The sequence below is a fragment of the Colobus angolensis genome, unplaced genomic scaffold, assembly GCF_000951035.1.
Source record: "Colobus angolensis palliatus isolate OR3802 unplaced genomic scaffold, Cang.pa_1.0 Scaffold136, whole genome shotgun sequence".
Classification (NCBI taxonomy): domain Eukaryota; kingdom Metazoa; phylum Chordata; class Mammalia; order Primates; family Cercopithecidae; genus Colobus; species Colobus angolensis.
This window is the reverse complement of record NW_012114444.1, coordinates 972,433-993,240: the sequence shown is the minus strand read 5'-3', so window position 1 is coordinate 993,240 and position 20,808 is coordinate 972,433. Positions and strand designations below refer to the sequence as shown.

The 20,808-nt window shown below is 62.6% G+C and overlaps 3 protein-coding genes across 3 annotated transcripts in view; 1 reads left to right on the top strand and 2 right to left on the bottom strand.

The window, feature by feature from the left end:
* The window catches only part of DNAJC5 (DnaJ (Hsp40) homolog, subfamily C, member 5), a 1,035,873-nt gene that overhangs the window by 582,206 nt on the left and 432,859 nt on the right, over positions 1 to 20,808 (top strand). The gene's annotated exons all lie outside the window — the stretch shown is intronic.
* PTK6 (protein tyrosine kinase 6) lies at positions 700 to 7,814 on the bottom strand. The gene is made up of 8 exons (XM_011934446.1): positions 7,403 to 7,814; positions 5,783 to 5,904; positions 5,027 to 5,190; positions 4,427 to 4,580; positions 3,503 to 3,664; positions 2,034 to 2,215; positions 1,418 to 1,571; positions 700 to 1,064 (listed from the first exon to the last, which is right to left on the bottom strand). The coding sequence occupies exons 1-8, from the start codon at positions 7,630 to 7,632 to the stop codon at positions 877 to 879; spliced, it is 1,356 nt and encodes a 451-aa protein (XP_011789836.1). The 5' UTR covers positions 7,633 to 7,814; the 3' UTR covers positions 700 to 876.
* On the bottom strand, positions 10,788 to 17,483 carry SRMS (src-related kinase lacking C-terminal regulatory tyrosine and N-terminal myristylation sites). Its single transcript, XM_011934447.1, has 9 exons — positions 17,128 to 17,483; positions 14,481 to 14,602; positions 13,527 to 13,693; positions 12,651 to 12,792; positions 12,374 to 12,532; positions 11,665 to 11,846; positions 11,416 to 11,572; positions 10,929 to 11,227; positions 10,788 to 10,872 (listed from the first exon to the last, which is right to left on the bottom strand). Exons 1-8 carry the CDS (start codon positions 17,481 to 17,483, stop codon positions 11,034 to 11,036), a joined length of 1,479 nt encoding a protein of 492 aa, XP_011789837.1. The 3' UTR covers positions 10,788 to 10,872; positions 10,929 to 11,033.

Sequence of the window (20,808 nt, the reverse complement as noted above, 5' to 3'; positions counted from 1 at the left end):
ACTTAATCACGGATGAAAGAGACACCTTCAAAAGCAGGTGCAAAGGAGGCAGCCCCCCAGCCCAGAACCACCCCACAGACAGCAGAGAAGCGCCCTGTCAGGGCAGGAGTCGGGAGTGCTTTCCAGCACTGACCCAGCAACAAAGGTGGAGGTGGGAAAAGCCCCTCGTGGATGGGGAACCTCTTACTACAAACCCCCTAAGAGCTGGCGCCTTGGGCAGTGATGCTCGGGCTGGCGGAAACTAGGGAGAGAGTTCTCACTGGTCATAAAGCCAGGCTCTCGAGATACAAGACAAACAGGAAAGAAACACCTGTCCCTGGGAGGAAAGCAGCTGTGGGCACCAAAACCAAATTTACACACGAGTCGCGAGCCATACGCATGACTTTCTCCTGCCAAGCTGAGCTGGGAAAAGCAGGGACAAGACGTGTTTGCCTCCCACCCTCAGCCGGGTGCTGCAGACAGAATCCAGAGAGCGGGCTGTGGTCAGAATCCCCTCTGACCTCGGCTGGCTTCGTGTCAGTCTCCCGGGATCTCACCCGCAGGCTCCGGAGCAGGCTGCCTGTCAGCAGCTGAGACCCCAGGTACACACGACGGAGGAACGAGAGCACACGCGTGTGTGGGACGCGGACACTCCACGTTTCACACGACGGAGGAACGAGCACACGCGTGTGTGGGACGCGGACACTCCATGTTTCACACGACGGAGGAACGAGAGCACACGCGTGTGTGGGACGCGGACACTCCACGTTTGTGAACCTTTCCTGCACCCATCACCTCAGTAAACCCTAGGGTGGCGCGTGGGCCTTGACCCCAGGTCCAGGCCCTCTGCCCAGGGCCCTCCTCAGCAGGGCCCAACTGTGCCCGCTCTACAGCAGCTTAGGTCGGGTTCTCGTAGCTGGTGAAGCTGGAAAGCCTCTCCCGCAGAGCCTTGAAGCAGGGTCTCTGCTCAGGGTCCCTGCACCAGCATGTCAGCATCAGCTTGTGCACGCTGGGCGGGCACTCCAGAGGGCAGGGCATGCGGTAGCCGGCATCCACCCTCAGGAAGGCCTCGTGGTTGGACATGCCTGCGGCCGACAGGGATGAGAAGAGCTGGGGCCCACCTGCCCACCTTCCCCAGGAAGCCACACCAGCCACCCACTGCACCTCCTGGGGCCTTCCCCGCAGCCTCGGCTGCCATGCCTTGGCGCCACCCAGCACACTGTCCGCTGCTAACACCTCCCCCCGGATGGGGCTCCAACGGGCAGCTCCAGGCACCGGCCTGGGTGCTCAGAGAATGGTGCAGGTGTGGAGTTCAGGCGATGGCTGGTGGCGGAGGGCCCTGCAGCCCGTGGGGGATCACCCCCACCATCCCTGCTGGCCACCCAGGACCTCCCCCACTCTGTCTCCCGTGCCCAGTCAGGGACACTGGGGGCAGTACCTGGGTAGGGCACCTGACCCCTGCTGAAAATCTCGTGCAGGAGAACCCCAAAGGACCACACGTCGGATTTGGTGGAATAATGGCCTCGGGAGAGTGCTTCGGGGGCCGTCCACTTGTAGGGGACGTTGCGGTCATGGGAGAGGTAGACGTCCTCCTGCAATCAGGCTGCGCTGAGTGGGCCGCGGGGGGCTGCCTGTGCCCTGCCCCTGAGGCACGACAGGCACAGCGGCCGCACTGCCCCAGCACGCACGCACGGCCGCTGCAGCTAAGACCGCGCCGGGGCCTGACCACCTTCAGGAGCCCAGCTTCCCCTGGGATTCCAGGTGCATGGGGCTGGGAAGGCCCGGAGGTCAGGGAACTGGGAGGCTCCCAGGCCGTCAGAGGGGCCCAGGGCTGGGCCAGTGAACGAGGCACATGAACAAGGCAGCGGTTGTGTGGTGGGCCCTGCTGCGTGCGCCATTCGGAATGGGGGCCCCACCGGACTCACGGTGGCTTCCCACCTCCCTGCTCAGCCCGGACTCCCAGGGGCAGGGGCCACATCCTGCTCCCAGCCGAGTCCCCAGCCCCACACACAGGAAGCCCCGAGCCTTCCGGCCACGCCCTCCGAGGGCCTCACCTTGATGAGCCTGGCTAGCCCGAAGTCCCCAACTTTGCAGAGGGTGTTCTCCCCCACGAGGATGTTCCTGGCGGCCAGGTCTCGGTGGATGTAATTCTGAGACTCCAGGTAACACATGCCCTCAGCCACCTGCCAGGCGATGTCCAGCAGCTCCGAAACGGGCAGGACTCTCTCATCAGAATCTGCAGAGGGCAGTGGAGCCTGGGGTCAGCTGAGCCAGCTGCGGTAGGGACGGGGTGGGGAGGCTGGGCTGTGTCTCAGCTGCCTCCAGGCTCTGCAGCCTCACAGGAGGGGCCGGGCAAAGGGCAGCTGGCCTGGTTGAAAATTGGAACTGCAGGTCAGCCGCCGCCCTTCTGGAAGGCAACTGTGTGTCAAGAACCAAGGAGCAGGCCGGGCGCGGGGCTCACGCCTGTCATCCCAGCACTTTGGGAGGCCGACGGGTGGATCACGAGGTCAGGAGGTCGAGACCATCCTGGCGAACATGGTGAAACTCCGTCTGTACTAAAAATACAAAAAATTAGCCGGGCGTGGTGGTGGCGCCTGTAGTCCCATCTACTCGGGAGGCTGAGGCAGGAGAATGGTGTGAACCTGGGAGGCAGAGCCTGCAGTGAGCCAAGATCACGCCACTGCACTCCAGCCTGGATGATAGAGTGAGACTCCGTCTCAGAAAAAAAAAAAAAAAAAAAACAAGGAGCGGTTCCTAGTGGCCTAGCCCAGCGATTTCCTTTCTGGAAGTTTGCTATGACGCGGGAGGAGCTCGATGCAGAAGGACCAGCGAAGAAGCTCATGACTGCGTGATGTAGGCAGCGGGAACTTGAGCAGGAGAATGGCTGAGTGACAGCAGCGTGCGGCCTGGTGGTGCCTGTTACCCCACATTCCGTCCCGGAGGATCCTGAAGGGCATGGGGACCGTCTGAGATGATCACGGAGCCTTTTGCTCAGAGCTCAAACGTGAGTGGTGCCTCAATGTAGCTCTCCTCAGACACACACGGCATTTTTCCTCCACCACAACGTTCCCTCCCATTCTAATATCGGAATCCAAACTGCGTCTTCACGCACGGGCATCTCAATTCCCTGGCAGCGATTGTCTTTGATTTTGGTGATAAAGGTAATAATGGAACTTAGAGACGATGAAGTCTTTGAGCCAATGCGATCTGTGTGTGTGTGTGTGTGTGTCTGTGTGTGCCTGTGTGTGCCTGGTGTGTCCGTGTGATCTGTGTCTGTGTGTCTGTGTGTGTGTCCGTGTGATCTGTGTGTCTTGTTTGAGTGTCTGTGTGTGCATGTGTGTGTGCGCGTGTGTCTGTGTGTGCATGTGTGTCTGTGTGTGTGCACGCGTTTGTCTATGTGTCTGCATGTGTGTGTCTGTGTGTGTATGCGTGTGTGTGCATGCAGACGTGAGGGTATGTTTGCCCTTTATTTCCTCATGCACCCCCTCTACCTCCAGCGAGAGCCCCAGCCCGTGCCACTCACCACGAAGCAGCTCCAGCAGGCTGCCCTTGACCATGAGCTCCGTGATGATGTACACAGGGTCCCCCACGGACACCACGGCGTACAGTGCCAGGATGTGTTTGTGCCGCAGCTTCTTCATGGCCTGGATCTCCGACTGCAGCGTCTGCTGGTGCAAGAGGTTGTCTGCGGGGATGGGTGGCCTTGGTGGGTGCAGCCCCTGACCTTCCCCTGGCCCCAAGAAAGAGGCCAAGGCAAGGCTCTGCCCACACACTCAGCAGCTGTGCAGAACACACGGACCTCCTGCCCCCAATAGGGCACCTGGCTCCCACGGCCAAGAAATGGCGGACACAGCCGGCCCCACAAGCCCCCAGCCTGGCGTACCCATGGGGCCGTGGTGGCCACCTGATGTCTTCCTGCGCCCGGCCCAGACCTCTGACGTGGAGGCCAGACCTCTACTGGGGCCCAGGGAATTTCTGGGGAAGCTTTTCTTTTTGAGAGGGAGTCTCGCTCTGTCGCCCAGGCTGGAGTGCAATGGCGCCATCTCGGCTCACTGCAAGCTCCACCTCCCGGGTTCACGCCATTCTCCTGCCTCACCCTCCCGAGTAGCTGGGACTACAGGCTCATGCCTCCACACTCGGCTAATTTTTGTATTTTTAATAGAGACAGGGTTTCCCCATGTTGACCAGGCTGGTCTCAAACTCCTGACCTCGTGATTCGCCCACCTCGGCCTCCCAAAGTGCTGGGATTACAGGTGTCAGCCACTGTGCCGGGCCTAAAATTTTCTTTTATAATAAATGTATTTAGGTAAAAACACATGTGCAGTTGAAAGCATGGATGCTGTGGGTGCTGCGTGAGGCTCGAGGCCAGAGGTCCCCGTTGGCAGGGCAAGAGGGTGGCCCAGGGCGGGCACAGGGCCACACAGAGCCCTGACCGGGGCTCACTCACCTCGAGAAATCACCTTAATGGCCACCTGGACCCGGTCTTTCCAGAGCCCCTCGAAGACCTCCCCAAAGTAGCCGGACCCCAGCTTCTTGCAGAGTGTGAACTCCTCCCTTGGCCTCTCCCAGTCATCCCAGTGGGGCAGGGGCTCAGGCTCATGCTGGAGGGAGAGTCGGGGACACAGGGCAGGGGCTCATCCTTCAGGAACTGCCAGTCTGAAGCCAGCACAGGGACCCTGGATTTAGCCTCAGATTTAGGGCCACGTTCAGCTTGGGTTGGGGGTGTCTGAGTGTCTGACACGAGGCTGGACTCTCCCGGTGGCTGCCCCAAGCCCAGCACAAAGCACCCGGAGAGACTGAAGCCAGGACCCTGCAGAGTGCAGCTGGCCTCTCTGAGAGTGGCCAGGCCCAGGGGTGGTCTCCTGGCCTCACCCCCAACTCAGGCAAACACCTGTGTTCTGCAGAACCACGGGCTTTCCTCCAGCGGGCCACAGGTCAGTGACTCAGGACCCCTCCCGTGCTGCCTGGCCAACCTCTCCCGGTAGGAAACACCAGTCTGTGACCCCCAGCCTGACCCTGTACGGCCACGTCAGGGCGGAGCGGCTACCTTCCGGCAGGGCGCGGCCAGCCGCAGGCCGTGGGACAGGCTCTGGGCCCTGTGGTAGTTCACAAGCTCGGGCAGGCTGGGGAAGGACACCGCCTCATTCAGGTGCAGCTGGCCCCCGGCTCGCCGCCAGATCCTGTAGTGCCGCACAGCCTGCGCGTCCCGCACTGGGAAGGAGAGCGTGAGCGGAGTCACCACCCCACTCCAATGCCTCCCTGCACGTCCCCAGCCCTGCTGGCCACACCTGCTCAGAGCTTCTGGGTCCCCACAGTTGCTGCTGGTGCTTCCTCAGTACCCACCCCTGCGTCCCCTCCCTTGAAACGGCTCCCTCCTGCCCTGCATGCTCTGGCCGAGCTCTCTGGCCCCTCCTGCCCCCGTGCCAGGCAGCCCATGGCCTCTGCCCGGATGGCAGCTGCCTGAAATCCCAGCCACACTGAGATCCTCAGGGGCAGGAATGGGGTTTCTTCGTGCCTCGTGCACCCCAGACTCAGGGTCTCATGCTGGACGAGGTTCCCACAGGTGCCAGGACCTCCCATGAGTGCCTCAGGCAGGGCTGGCCGGAGAAGCCCCTGCCCTCCCAGGGAGGAGCCCCATGACTGCCCCAGGCCCCAGGCAGGAGCGGGCCAGGTGGGCGGAGGGCATGGGGGCTCCCTGGAGAGGAGCCCATGTCCCCATTCACAGCCCGAGGGAGCCGGGTTCACCACGTGGATGGGAGGGCTTAGAGCAAGGAGCCCCCGCAGGCTCGGAGGCCGGGCGCACCTGACAGGACGTAGTCAGCGCCTGGCTTCTCGCTGACCCTGATCAGGAAGGTGCCGGCGGCGTTACCCTCGGCCTGCAGCCGATGCACAGCTTCTGAGCGGGAGATGCAGCCAAAGAACCACCTGCAGGGGAGGAGTAGTCTGAGCCCGTGCGGACCTGGGCCTACCCCACATGGACCCCCGTGGGCCCCAGCCTGCCCACCTGAAACCCCAGCCACCCTTGCCTGCCACCTCAAGCTCCCAGCCCTGACCACAGCTGCTCTTGGGAGCTGTCGCTGACCCAGACGCCCTGAATGTCCCAAATGGCCAGGACAGGCCCCTGAGGACCCAGCGGGGGGAGGGGCAGGCCCGTGTCTAGGGGTCAGAGCCTAGGGTGGAGTTGGGGAGGGTCAGCTGAGCAGTAGGGCTGCCCAGAGCTGCCTGCACACACACCCACGTGTGACACGTACACACATGCACTCACACAGTTGCATAGCCCCACACATGCGCACGGTTCACCCGCACACCTAAACACACACACACACACGCATGCGGGCTCACTTGCCCACAGTCACACACACACACACACAGTCACTCACATACACTAACTCCCGGCTGCAGGGTGTGGGCCAGCCCTGGACTGTGGACTTCCAGGTGGAGCTCACAGAAGCTCCAGGTGACCTGTGCCCAGCACTTTGTGACTCTGACTCCCTCAGGCCACTGGAACACGGACCCCACAAGAAGACCACCGCCCAGCATGGAGCCCCTGGGGTCTACCCCCTCCGCTTCTGCACAGCTGGGAGCACTGCCCCACTCACCCCTCCAATCACCTGGCCTCCTTCCCACTCCTCACCTGGGCGAGTTCTCCGGGCCTCAGGGTCTTTGCATCTGGGAGCTGACCAGCCTCTGGCCAGACCCTATCCCTGCACCCCTGCTCCCTAACGAGGTGGTGGGTCTGGATGTGACAGAGGGGTCGTCACCATGGGCCCCTGCCCAGTGGCCTCTTTACAGCCTCCCCTGCTTGTTGCTTGGGTCCCCCAGGAGCTAACCCTACACAGCCCGTGATTCATGCACACACACAGTAGGTACCCAATCAATGATGAGAAAAGCGGGATCTCAGGAGTGTGCGTCGTAGAAACCCCTCCCCCAGACCCTCCCCAGCCTGAGCTCCGAGCAGCCATGGAAGCCGAGGCCAGACCACACCAGCTGCTGTCTGGTTCCTCGCAGGGCACAACAGGCAGGAAGTTTGCCTGGCAGCCGGCCTGCTCCCCTAACTAGGTCGTATGTCTGGTTCTGGCAGTTTGGAAACTGAGCAAGCTTCGTTCCCCCAAAGGCCCTGGGATGCCCCAACAGACCTTGTCACTGGCCACTGGACCCCTAGAAGTCCACCCTGGACCTCTGTCCTCCCTGGGTCCTGGGAGAGCAGTGTCTACCACCGAGCTGTGACAAGGATGAGCCCAAGCGAGGGGCCATGCCCTCTGAGCCCCCTGCTCCAACTCCTGTAGCGACAGTCCTGTGGGCACTCCACAGAGCCGGGGTCCCCACCTTCCTGGGCCTCCCTGGGGCCAGCCCAGAGCCCTGTCCCTCCCTTGTGCCTAGAGGGTGGCCTGCGCCAAAGCTCCCAGGAGCTCAGGACACGCACGGTTCCGACTCCACGGTCTCCCTCTCGACCAGGTAGCTGTGGGGCACATAGCCCTGGACCACAGCCCCACCCGCCTCGTCCAGCAGCGTGGCCCACCACCACTGCTCCTCCTTCCTGGCCACGTAGAAGACGTCCCCCGCTCGGAAGCTCAGCTCCTCGTCCGTCCGGGCCTTGAAGTCCCAGAGGCCCACATACTTGGGGCCCAGGTGAGCCTGGTCCCGGGACACCATGGCTGGCGCAGTGGCAGGACCAGGCTGTGGCCCAGCTGGAGCACCTAGGGCTGGGCATGGCAGGCGGGCGGTCCCACTTCCTCGTGACAGGCAGGGAAGCAGCCACACCCAGCACCCACAGGCGCTCGAGAGCACCCCAGCTCCTCCTGAGGGCCCAGCCGGCCCCACGAGTCCTCACGCCCGCTGGGGCCCATCTGGGCACTTAGTGCCCCCGCCACGGGAACCTGCTGGGCAAGCAGCCACAGGGCCGGCCTGAGCGCAGGAGAGGGAGGGAGGAGCACTCCCCAGCTGGGGCTTCTCGGGGGTCCAACTTGTGGGCACTCAGGCCCTCAGGGAACCCAAGGGACCCTTGGAAATGAGCCTTGCAGCCTGAGGGCAGGAAGGCGAGGGCTGCAGGTGCTGCCTTCCCAACCCTCAGAGCTGTGGGGGCACAGGTGGGGGCTTCTCTCCCCACTTCTGGAAGCTTCTCCTCCACCTGTTGGTGCCTCCCCTCACCCAGCCCCAGATTCCACCCTTGAGCACGGGGCCCAATGCCAGGAGCTGCTGTGGGCGGGCATCCTGAAAGCCGCCTCATGGGCAAGGCCGCCCTCGGGTAAGGGCCAAGCAGGGAAGAGGGATTGGAGTCAGGACAGTGACAGCTGTGTGGGTCGGCCGGGAGGACTTCCCGGAAGAGGAGGGCCCGAGGGTTTTGGGGGATCCCTGGGGAGGCAGAGCCGGGGCACCCGCAGCTGAAGAAACGGGCATTGCCTTCCTCCACACGGACGCCAGGGGGCAGGGAAGGACCGTGAGTGTGGCCTGGAAGCGCCCACAGCGCTGGGGCCCAGGGCCGCAGCTCCCTCCCAGGCAGCTCCTCCAGCCTCCAGCCTCTGCCTCCTCCGGCCCAGCCGCATGACCCCTGCTCCCTTCCAGCTCGCCTCCCCTCTCCCCACCCATGCCTGAGTGAGCCCTGGCGTGACCCGCACCTGCACCCAAAGGCCGCCTGCCCCCCAGCCCCTGAGACTCAAGACACCCCCTCCCCAAGAGCCCCTGCCCGCCCCACCCTCCCGCTGACCCTCCTGTGTCCACCAGGGGGCTCCAATGCAGGGGCCTGGATCGGCAGCCTCAAGGGAGCAGGAAGGGGTGAGGAGGGAAGTTCAAAGTCTGCAAGGAATGGCAGGGAAAGTCCCTAAACTCTGCCTATTTGAACTTTTATTTTTATTGCAAAGAGAAATAATGGAACCTTCCGCTCATTGTTTGGAGATTAAGAACAATAATTATTTAACAGGTTCATAGATTTCTGGGCAGCCCAGCTCAGGGCTGACCAAGGTAGGGAGGGGCAGTGGGGTGCCGGGCCGGGCAGTGTCCCTCAGGCCCTGCCAGCTCTGCCGGGGGTCGGTCGGGAGAGATGCAGGGAGAGGGGTGGAGGTGGCGCATGCCGGAGGAGGGCGCTGGGGCATCTGGCCAGGCGGCGTCCCTCACAGCCCACCAGCTCTGCCACTGCCTCGGTGTCCTCGAGCCTTGGGCCTCTGGGCCGTGAGTCTGTGTCCAGGAAGCCTCGAGTGTCCCTGAGTTCGGATGTGCAGGACGTTCAGTCTAAGCCACACCAGGAGGCAGGAACGTCCCTGGCCCCTCCCCGATATCCAGGAGCACCAAACCTGTTCAGCTGGTGGCTGGTGAGACGCCTGGGAGGGCACGGATGCCACAGACACACCTGGTCCCCTTAATCCCAGTGGCGGCTGCAGAAAGCAGAGAGCGAGGCCTTCTGTGCCAGAGGAGCCCCCAGGTTGCGGCGCTGGGGACGTGCCAAAACCGGAAGCTCAGCTCAAGGCCTCAGTGGGCCCAGGTACCAGAGCCAGCCCTTCCCCTAGGTTCTCCCATGCAGATAGAGCTGGGCAGCTGGCCAGGGTCCCAAAAGGCTCAGGGAAAGCCTCTTGCCCCCACCATCTGCAGGGGTTCTGGTTCCTGCTGCTTCTCTCTGCTTGTTCTTCCTGCTCACGGGCCCCAGGAAGCCCCTGCACTGCCTCCGTTCTCTGAGCCTCTGAGTGGCCTCTTCCCTCCCCGGGGCCACTTATCTTTGCACATGGGAGTCTCATCTCTTAGCTCCCTCCCGAGTCAGGCTTTGGCCTATGGACAGTGGCCATCAGTGCATTGGCTCAGCAGGTGCAAAGCTGACCCTAACTCTAGGGGACAAGGAACTCAGGCCTGAACTTGTCTCCAAACTTCCTGTCCCCGAAAGCCTTCTGGGGCACAGCTGCCAACCTGGGCTCCCTGGAGGGTGGGGGGCAGGGTCTCCGGGGACCCCAAACAGACCCCGCCGGCCCCTTTGCTTCTGATTTCACAAAGACCTGAGCAGAAGCTTCCCTGAGCCAGACATGGGGTGAGCGAGGGCCGACCCTGCACATCCCTGCCCCCTCCTGCCTCGGTGACCCGTGAGGGCTCCCACCCAGAGGCTTCCTGACCAGTTGCTGCCCAGCACACCATGGCATCTACCTCTGACCCCCGACCGACCCTGCCTGATCCTGAACAGCCAGAAGACTCCAAGTCCCCCTGGAAATAGCCTCCCTGGAAATAGCCTCCAAGGGCAGCTCCCAGGTCACCAAGCCTCCCGGCCCACCCCTCCTGTGCCCCCTGGAACCCGCCCAGGGAGATGGAATTGGCAGCTCCTGCCAATGCCCTTGGGGTTCACACTGTCTAGCAGCATGATGTCCTGGGCTGGGGTCTGGGCCGCATGGGGGCCGCTCCAACCTGCATTTTCTAGCCACGTGGACTCCCATGCTCCAGCTGCTAGGTCTGGGTTTGGGGGCTGAGCCTGTGTGTGATGTGAGCCTGTGCACGTGTCCGAGTGGGTCAGTCCCAGCTTACTGAGTGCCGTGTGCATGAGTGGGTTTGTTCACAGGCCGCCAGCGTGTCTGTGAGGGGCAGGTGATGGTGCCTCCCCGTGCCTACACACCATGCACCTAGTGGGGTCAACACTGTGGTCTGCCTGGGAGCCAGCACTGGTCACTTCCACAAACCCAAGCTGGGACTGGGAGGAGAACTGGGCCTTTGGCTCTTGACCCTGGGAGGGAGTCCAGGGGACCCGGACAAGAGACACACTGGGCTCGGGTTCCCCACCTAGAGCCTCCGAGGCTTCTCCCCACCTTCCTGTGCTGTTGTCTTTCTTGAGACGCCAGGGACACGTGTCACACTGCACAGAGAACGTGAGCCCTCCACCGTCTGCACATGTCTGCCTGGTGCACAAACACGTGTGCACGCCAGGACCTGAGGCCCACGGCCACGTGTCTGCCTGGTGCACAAATGCATGTGCATGCTGGTGCCTGAGGCCCACAGCCAGAGGCTCCTCGGTCCAGCCGACCAGCATCCCTTCGAGTTGACGCTCTGCAGGGAGGAGGGGCTGGCCTGGTGGAGCCTGGAGCCCTGAGTCACATGAGGACTCGGGGAAGGCATCTGTGGATGACGTGCAGCTTCTCCCACAGCGTGGCGAAGGAGGGCCGTTCCTCGGGGCTGCTCCTCCAGCACTCCAGCATGAGCACGTAGACCTCTGCCGGGCAGGCAGCCGGGCGCGGCAGCCGGTACCCTCGCATGATCTGCTGCAGCGTCTCGTGGTTGGTCATCCCTGGGAGGCGCGGGGCAAGAGCTTCCTTGATTCTGCCTGGGGGTCCCAATGGAGGCCTCCCATCGCACCCCGTGTCACCTGCCTGCCCTTGGCCAGACCCTCCAATCCCCTGCTAACAGCGTCCAGGCCCGGGGCCAGTGACTCCTGGGCAGAGCCTGCCTCCTCCTTGCGGCTGCCTGGGGACGCACCTTCGTAGGGACACTGGCCATAGGTGAAAACCTCGTACAGCAGGACGCCGAAGGACCAGACGTCCGACTTCTGGGAGAAGACACGATAACTGGCCGCCTCAGGTGCTGTCCACTTCACCGGGATCTTGGAGCCGCTGCTCGGGGAGTAGATGTCGTCCTGGGGGCAGGGAAGGCCCCTGGTTGGACAGGTGGACTGGGGCCCCCCTCACCCACCCCTCGAGCAGTCAGGGGCCCAGAGCCTCCGCTGACCTTGAGCAGCCGGGCCAGGCCAAAGTCAGCCACCTTGCAAGCCAGGCCATCGTCCACAAGCACGTTCCTGGCGGCCAAGTCCCGATGCACGATGCGCTGCCCCTCCAGGTAGTTCATGCCCTCAGCCACCTGGCAGGCAAAGCCCAGGAGCTGCGGCAGACGCAGGGCCCGGCCCTCGGGGCCTGCAGGAGACAGCGCAGGGCCTTTCAGGGCGCAGGGCCAACAGCCAGAGAGGCCGGCGTCCACCCATGTCACCTTCCCCCATGCCTCAGCCTCCTCATCTCTAAGACGTGATGAGGATGGTGTGGCCGGCTAAGGCTGCAGGAAGCCCCGAGTGAGTCAGGGGGAGGGTGCTGTACTCACCACGGTGACCTGGCAGCTGGCCCAGGCCCCTAATAAAGACCGGGGCAGAGAAGAGCCAGAGGCTGGGCTGGGTCCACATCCCATTAGACCAAGGCTGATGACCCAGATGGGACCGCACTCCCCCAGCCCCAGCCCCGGAACCACAAGGCTCTGGCCTGGCCCAGACCTGGCCCCAGCCCTCTGTTGGCTGGAGACCAGACAGGGGTGGGATCTGTAGCCGGGGCCACCTGCTCCCGGTAGACAGGCCCGGTTCACCTCGGAAACCCCTGCAGGTTCAGCTCTGCACCGGAAGGGAAGGGGCTGTCGCAGGCGCGGCAGGGCCACGTGGCAGCAGGGAGGGACTCACTGCCCAGGAAGACCTGCAGGTTTCCCTTGCGCATGAGCTCCGTGACGATGTACACAGGCTCCCCGCCCGAGCACACCGCGTGCAGCCGGATGAGCCGCTCGTGCCGCAGGCCCTTCAGCGTCTGGATCTCCTTGGCGAGGTCGGCGAGCTTCATGTCGGCTGCGAGACAGGGTATGGCTCCAGGATTGGCCCACGCCACGCACATCACTGCCCCAGGGCTTGAGGGCTGGACAGCGGGTGTGGGGCCCGGCCGTGGGGCAGGATCTCGGGGCCTCACCTGACTTGATGACCTTGATCGCCACGGGCAGGGAGCCCAGCCACAGGCCTTCCCACACCTCCCCAAAGTAACCTTCACCCAGCTTCCTCCCAAGGGCAAATTCGGAGTGTGGTCGCTCCCACGCATCCTGCCGTGGGGCCTTCTGCAGGGAGCAGAAAAGCAGGGAGCTCAGTGCCTTGCCCACTCCCCCCAGGAAGTGTAGGCAGCGAGGCTGGTCAGCATGGGCCCCTGTGCTCTGTCCCAGGCAGAGCCCCCACACCAGGCCTCCAGCGGGCACCCCCGTCCCCAGCACACACTCACCCCACCCTGGCCGGGACAAAGGGGAGTGGGTGCTGGACTTGGAGGCCCGGCCCAGCCCTGCAGGTCTCATTGTTCTGGGGCCTAAGTGGCACCTTTGCCCCAGCCGGATATCCGTCTACACGTGCTCATTACTGCTGCTGGCCGGGCTGTCATTATGAGACCAGAGAAACCAGATTGCTGCCCTGGCCCTCAGCAGGGTGGCTCACATCGGGGACAGTCCCCGGGATCCAGCAGCTCCAGCCCAGGTGCAGCATCTTGTGATCCGCGTCTCCTCCCACAACTTCCACCCTTGGGGCCCGGGGCAGCCTTGAGTGCCTTCCCCAAACTGGCCCCACCCTCCTGGCTGTTCCCCTGCAGAGCCGGGCACTGCTACAGGTCTCCTCTCCCCACTCCCAGCCCCCCAGGAATCCCAACAGCCCTCAGAGACACCAGCAAAGAGCAGCATGTGCAGGGGCCGCTGGGATGCCCCCGTGTTCCCAGGCGTGGGCAGGGGCTTTGAGACGGGGTGGGAAGGAGCACCTAGAACAGGGCCAGGCCTCAGGCCAGTGTGGGGCAGCTTGGCAGGCACAGGCCCACCTGACGCACGCAGGGCTGCAGCAGGGGGTTCTGGATCAGCTTCCAGTTGGCCTTGTAGTAGGTGAGGAGCTCCTCCAGGCTGGGAAAGAGCCGTCCCTTCTGCAGGTAGAGGCTGCCATCGGCTGCCATGGAGACCCGGTAGTGGCAGACCTTGGTCTGGGCCCGGACTAGGAAAGGTTCTGAGATGGAGAACCCTGCCTCGGCTGCCAGCTGCCCCGACCCTCCCACCCCAGAGGATGCTGGCCACAACCCACCTAAGGGGTCTGGCTCAGACCTAGCTGGGACCCTGAGATGGTCAGAGCCGTGTGGAGGAGGGAGTGTGGGCAGCCACAGGCTGGGGCAGGGCAGCGAGAGGGATCCAGGTTGGAGCTTTTCTGCTGACAGTGTGCGCAGAGTAGGCACTTAATAAATACTTGTAGAATGAATGAGTCCATGATTCAGCGAATGAATGAAAGAATAAGGAAGGAAAGAAGGAAAAAGTGAATGAATGAATGAATAAGCAAATGAATGAAAGAATAAGCCAGTGAACAAATCAGTGAATAAATGAGTGAATGAGTGAATGAATGAATGAGTGAATTAGTGAGTGAGGAGTGAATGAACAAGCAAATGAGTGGATGAATGGATGAATGAGTGAATTAATGAGTGAGTGAGGAGTGAATGAACGGTGAATGAACGATGAATGAATGAGTGAATGAGTGAGTGAATTAGTGAGTGAGTAATAAATGAACCAGTGAATGAGTGATGTTATAAATGAGTGAGTGGATGAATGACTGGATGAATGAATGAATGAATGGGTGAGTGAGCAAATGGAGGAGGTGAGAGGCATATCTGCCGTTGGGCCCTCAGTGGCGCCGGGTGTGATTCAGGACCCAGCACTGCCTAGAGACCAACCGCCCCAAGGTCAAGAGCACCGGCCCGGTGGGGGACAGAGGCAGAAGGGGCTGCCCCAGGTACCTGACAGTGAGTAGCCCCCGAGGCTGCTCTCGCTGGGCCGGATGAGGAAGGCCCCTGGTTCGTTGGGTGGGGAGAGGAGCAGCTGCTGTGCCTGGGTCCGGCTGACTCCGCTGAAGTACCAGCTGAAAACAGCAGGTGCAGCAGTCACCTTGCAGGCCCCTCAGCCAGTGGCCCCACGTGCTCTCCTCCATGCTGGTGGCAGGGCTGAGCCCGGCGGTCCCACTGCCTCTCAGGGAGAAGGTCCACCTTGTGGCAGGGCTGGAATCCCAGCCCAAGGTCTGCACTGCCTCAGCCCCCATCCTCCTGCTCAGCCCTGAGCGTCCTCACCTTGGCCGTGGGCTCTCCGTTAGCCCTGCTGGGCATGACCTCCAGTTTCCTGTTCATAGTGACCGCCAGCCCCAGCCACAGGTTAACAGTCAGCCCTGGCCGTAGGCCATAGGCCTCCAAACTCAGCTTCGCTGAGCCCCTGCGCGGACACGGAGCCGATGGCCTGATGTGCTGCCCGGAAGCACTGCTGGGCTGTTGGTGTGGTCGTACAGGGGCACAGGCGCCACCTGGCTGGGCACAGCCCACCTGCCTCAGGCAGTTGGTTAGTGGGGGTGGCCCATGCAGAGCTCTGTCCTGAGGAGGTGGCCTAAGCCAGGCTGGGCAGGAGGTCAGGAGGGGCAGCCAATGGGCGGCTGCAGGGGGGTTGCTGGGCGAACGTTCAAAGCATCCTGCATCCTATTCTGAAGAGCTGTGCCCAGTACAGGATGGCCCCAAGCCCACTGGCCTCTGTCCCACACAGACACCCCCTCCGAAAAGCCAGGTGGAGGTGAGCCCACTCTGAACATGGTGGCACGGTGGCCGGGAGCTCCCAGGCACCCACTTCTTAGATGTCCAAACACGAGGAGTCCACACCGGGTGTCAGGAGAGGGGCCTGCTGGGGCTCCCCTGTCCAGATGGGTCACCCACCAGGTCACATCTACTCACTCCTGGGAGCCAGAGGCATCCTTGGAAGGAAGACAGAAACGCTCCCAGCCCCACCTCAACTACATATCTCTGCTTCTGAAGGCCAAGGCAAGGACTCCACACCTGACTCAGCTTCCCACCCTGGAGCTTCCTGGGACCCAGGGAGGGATGCCGGCCACTCCCCCACCCCAGGGCACACCCTGTAAGCACCAGAAGGAGGAAGCAGAGTGAGCCGGGTGTCAGGGTGGGGCTGAAACCACCCGGGGAGCAGGACTAGGAGAGGACCCAAGGCGGGCCTCAGAGTCAACACGAGATTCGGGGCTGGGGTACAGCCATGCCATTCTGGGCAGACGTGGCTGCTGGAACTGGGCAAGATGGAGGACAGTCTGGCACCCCTGCCCCGGGGACCTGGGGGGCAATGGGGGCAGCAGGAACAGAAACCGACAAGGCCAGGGCCGTGGGGCTGGGCTGAGGTTGAAGGGAATGAAGCTGGAGACAGGGAGAGCTGTGGGACCAGGCACCGGGAGGCGGTGGCCTGACACGCTGGCTCCATGGATGCTCTGTCAGCCAGGGGCCTTGCCTTCTGAGATCTGCTGGCAGGGAGACGCAACCCTCTCACGTGTAAAGGGACTCAGGCCCCTCCCAGCACTGCGGAGGGTGGGCACGAGACACAGGTATTTCCCCGACACATCGCCAGCCCCTCTGACACCCATATCAGGGCTTGGGGGTCGGAGGTGGGCCCCTGTGTGGATCCTGAGATGCAGGGGATGTGCCTGAGGTCTCTCCCTGGGGTGTGGGGCCAGGTGTCTGGAGCTAATGACACCTGAGTGTGGTTAGTCTTTTAATCTCCAGCCTAGGCAAATAGTCATTAGCTTTGCCTATGGACAGCACTGCTCTACCCCGAGCCCTGCCCTCCAGGAACTGCTGAAGGGATCTGTCCTCCACACCTGTGGTGACTGTGAACCCCTTCCCATCACAATGGCTGCTTGCCCCCGACCACTGCTCAGGGCAAGCGAGGCAGGTATGGGGTGAGGGCCTGGGGCCCCTCGGAAGACACCTTCCTATGACTCTGGCTTCACCCACCCCATGTAACCCTCAGGACAATGTGTGAGTGCCCAGGGTCCCCCAGGAGGCTGGAAGTGGCCCTGAGCACGGCTGACCCCGGAGGTCTCCAGGGCTCAGGCCTGGCCCAGCTGGACACAGGACCAAGGAAGCTGCTCAGAGCCGCCGTACTGGGCATCTAGACTAGGTGCCTGTGCAGCCCCTGCTCACCTGCCCTCACCCAGAGCTCCTGGAGCGTGAGCCCCTGTGTCATCTGGTGCCTCCCAGCCCCCAGCCCCTGCCCTCCAAGGAGTGACCACTCCACGAACACTGGACTCCCTGTGTGAGGGCGGGAGGGCCTGGCCAGCCAGGCAGGGTCCTGGAGGAACCGCCCGCTGGGTGCTGGGCTGGTGCAGCTGGTGTCCCCTGGACCTGACCAGGCCTGTGGAGCCTCCTCTCCCTCTTGGCAGTGCGCAGCAGACTCTGCTGTGTTCCTACCTTACCTGCCGGCCCCAGGCTCATCAACTGTCCCTGAATGAACGAATGAATGAACAGATAGCCACGGACATGCGGTTTCAAACTCAAAATCCTGCCGTTTTTCCAGACTCCCCAGACTAGGGCGAGGCAGGCTCTGACTCCAGGTCGAGGTACTCACGGTTGGTCTGAGAGCGTCTCGGGAGAAGCCTTGGCCACATGGGTGATGGGCACGAGCCCGGCGCTGGGCTGGCCCGAGAGCCTGCGCGCCAAGATGTAGCCGCCCCCCTCCTCCAGGGCGCAGAGCCTGTCCCCGCGGCGGACACTCAGCTCCTCGCCGCGCCGCGCCGCGAAGTCGTAGAGCGCAAGGAAGAGCTGCGGGAAGGGGCCGCGGGGCTCCGCGGGGAGCGCGGGCACTGGGTCGGCGTCGGGGTCCGTGGACCCGGGGGTGCCGTGGTCCGGCTCGCCGCCCGCAGGCCAGATCTTGTCCCAGAAGAAGGACAGGAAGGCCAGCCGCCTCCTGAGGAAGGGCTCCATCCCCCCGGGTCACCGCGCTGGGCCCAGGGCCATGGGAGCCCACGAGCGCGGAGGAGGAACTGGCGGGACCGGTGGGACCTGGTGTCCAGCGCTCCCGGCACCGGCCGTGGGGCGACACGGGACCCCGGCCCTGTGGTCACTCAGAGGTCCCCTGGATCCAGGAGGCACACCGTTCCCACCGGCGTCCGGGCTGGCGTTCGGGCTGGGTGGGGCGCAGGGCGGACCCACGGACTCAGACACACCGACAGCCCCTCCTATTCGACCTCTTTGGCGTCTGGAGTGCAGGGTCCCCTCTCCGACCCCAGGGCAGAGGGCAGCTTCGACTGGGGCGGGGGCGGGGGCTGGCTCCAGGAAGGGCCTAGGAGGGCGGGGTGGGCGGGGCCAGCCTCTCTCCTGCCCTCTGCAAGGCCCAGGCAGGCAGAGTGGCTCTGCCCACCCAAGCCCGGCCTATGCCCAAGGGCACCACAGTCCATCAGCCACCGTGCCCGCGGAGAAGTGGGGGGTCCACGGAAGAGCGCTGCTGTTCAGCACCTGCAGTGGTTGCCAAGCCTGAGCTGCCCTTAGGTGAAAAGTGCTTGCTTACTTAAATGTTGGCCGGATATTTTAACATCATTAACCCCACGCCGGGCGCTCAGCCTCCGGCCTCTACAGCGAAGGCCAATGACAAGCAAGTGAGGGGGCTGTTAGCACCCCAGCTTTCATGCAGTAAAGCGAGATGCTGATTGCGGGGAGCTCGGCTGCAGGCCAGGCTGGAGTGGGGTCCTAAGTGGGGGTGGGGTGGGGGCCCATCTGCAGTCTCTTGCTCCTCTCGCCGGCCTCCCCCCAGCAGCCCCTGCAGCACCTGGGTGGCCTTCATGGAGCCTCACACCCCTTCCCCACATCTCACACACATCAATGCCCACACTTCATGTGTGGGTTGAACACATCCCTCCAACAGGCATGACCAGTGTCCAGCCAATGACAAGCCCCTCTCGCACCTGCCTGCCCTGGAGCCACAGATGGGCTTCTCAGCAGTCTCCCGTCTGGGGACTGGTGTGTGCACTGTGGGGTGGCAGTGACACCCGTGGCCTGGCTCTCAGGGCACCCCAGCGGCCAAGCTGTGTCCGAGCTGACGGCCTGGAGCCAGCAGGAACCCTGGGAGGCTGGACATTGCCAGGCTCAAGGCAGGCTCTGCCCCAGAGAGGTGTCCTGCTGGGAGTGGGGGAGGGTGTTCAGAAATGTGGATAATTGTAAATACTAAATTGGGGGTGGCCTTTGAGGGGCCCCAGCATCTTCTCCTCCCTTCCCCAGCGCCGTCTCCTCCCCTCCCCGGGCGCTGTCTCCTCCCCTCCCTGGGCACCTTCTCCTCCTGTCCCCGGCCGCCTTCTCCTCCCATCACACATGCAGGTGGGGGTTTTGCCCACCAGTTTCTTTTCTTTTACATTTTTTTTTTTGAAACAGGGTCTCACTCTGTCGCCCAGGCTGGAGTGCTGTGGCACCATCACGCCTTACTGCAGCCTCGATCTCCTGGGCTCAAGCTATCCTCCTGCCGGACTACAGGTGTGAGCCACCATGCCCAGATAAATTTTTTATTATTTGTAGAGGTGGGATCTCACTGTGTTGCCCAGGCTGGTTTTGAACTCTTGGCCTCAAGCGATCCTCCTGCCTCCCACAGTGCTGGAACTACAGGCATGGCCACCAGCTCTCCTAAATCCCCCCCAGGACATGACTCCTCCCTCCTAGAACACCAAGGCCATAGAGCCCCAGGGAGGCCTCCTCAGGCCGTGGAAGGCTCCTGTGCTCACCACACTGGGGTCAGGTGTTCAGGGCACTGAATGCAGATTCCTCCCAGACACTCCCTGTCCCTTAGAGCCACGGGATCGTGGCATAGGACTCAGCACATTCCATGCCCAGCCAGAGCCAGAGGCAGGCCTGGCCGCCGGGGTTAGGGCCCCATTGGGCCACCGCGCCTGGCCGAGACTCCCATTTTTATTTTTTTAAAAAAGAAAAGGCAGGCCGGGCGTTGTGGCTCAGGCCTGTAATCCCAGCACTTTGGGAGGCCGAGACGGACGGATCACAAGGTCAGGAGATCAAGACCATCCTGGCTAACACGGTGAAACCCCGTCTCTACTAAAAATACAAAAAAAAAAAAAAATTAGCCGGGTGTGGTGGTGGGTGCCTGTAGTCCCAGCTACACGGGAGGCTGAGGCAGGAGAATGGCGTGAACCCGGGGGGGTGGAGCTTGTAGTGAGCAGAGACCGTGCCACTGCACTCCAGCCTGGGCGATAGAGCGAGACTCCATCTCAAAAAAAAAAAAAAAAAGAAAAGGCCAGGCACGGTGGCTCACACCTGTAATCCCAGCACTTTAGGAGGCCAAGGAGGGTGCATCACCTGAGGTCAGGAGTTCAAGACCAGCCTAGGCAACTATTGTGAAACCCCGTCTCCACTAAAATACAAAAATTAGGCATGATGGTGGGCACCTGTAATCCCAGCTACTTGGGAGGCTGAGACAGAAGAATCACTTGAATCTGGGAGACGGTGGTTGCAGTGCGCCGAGATTGTGGTGCCACTACACTCCTGCCTCGGCAGCTGAGCGAGGCTCCGTCCCCCCAAAAAAAAAAGGACCAGGGCTGGAATCCTGCTGTCAGACTCACTGGCCACATGACCTTGGGCACACAGTGCTGAACCGCCCTGTGCCTCAGTTTCCCCATCTGTAAGAGCACTGAGCTTACAACAGCAGTGAGGATACAGACCAGGAGGATGGGGTGCAGGCCCTTCCTAGTGTTTAGATGGAGGCTGGTAGCAGGAGCTCTGCCACTTCAGGCCACCCCCAGCCAGGTTTATGCGTCTGAAGGGTACAGCTCTGAGGGTCTCGGCAGTCAGGGTGCACTCTCTCCCCCATGACTGGCCCCGCTATCCGCAGGCTTCACCATCCTCAGGGCGCAGGGAAGCTGTGTCCACCAGGGACAACGGACCCAAAGTATTCACTGCGCATGCCCTGGTGGCCACAAACAGGGTTGAGCAAGACTGAGCACAAACTGGCCCCTGGTGCCCAGCAGTGAACAGGAGTGACCATTGGCTCTGCACGGAGAGGACTATGCTGAGCCCAAGAAGCCAGTCCCAAGGCTGCATATTGAAAGCCTGCACTGACAGGACATTCTTGAAATGACCAGACAGAGCCGGAGAGATGAGTGCTTGCAGGGCTAGGGAGGGGTGGGAGGGAGCAGCGTGGCCATAAAGAACATGTCAGGGTCGGCCGGGCGCGGTGGCTCAAGCCTGTAATCCCAGCACTTTGGGAGGCCGAGACGGGCGGATCACGAGGTCAGGAGATTGAGACCATCCTGGC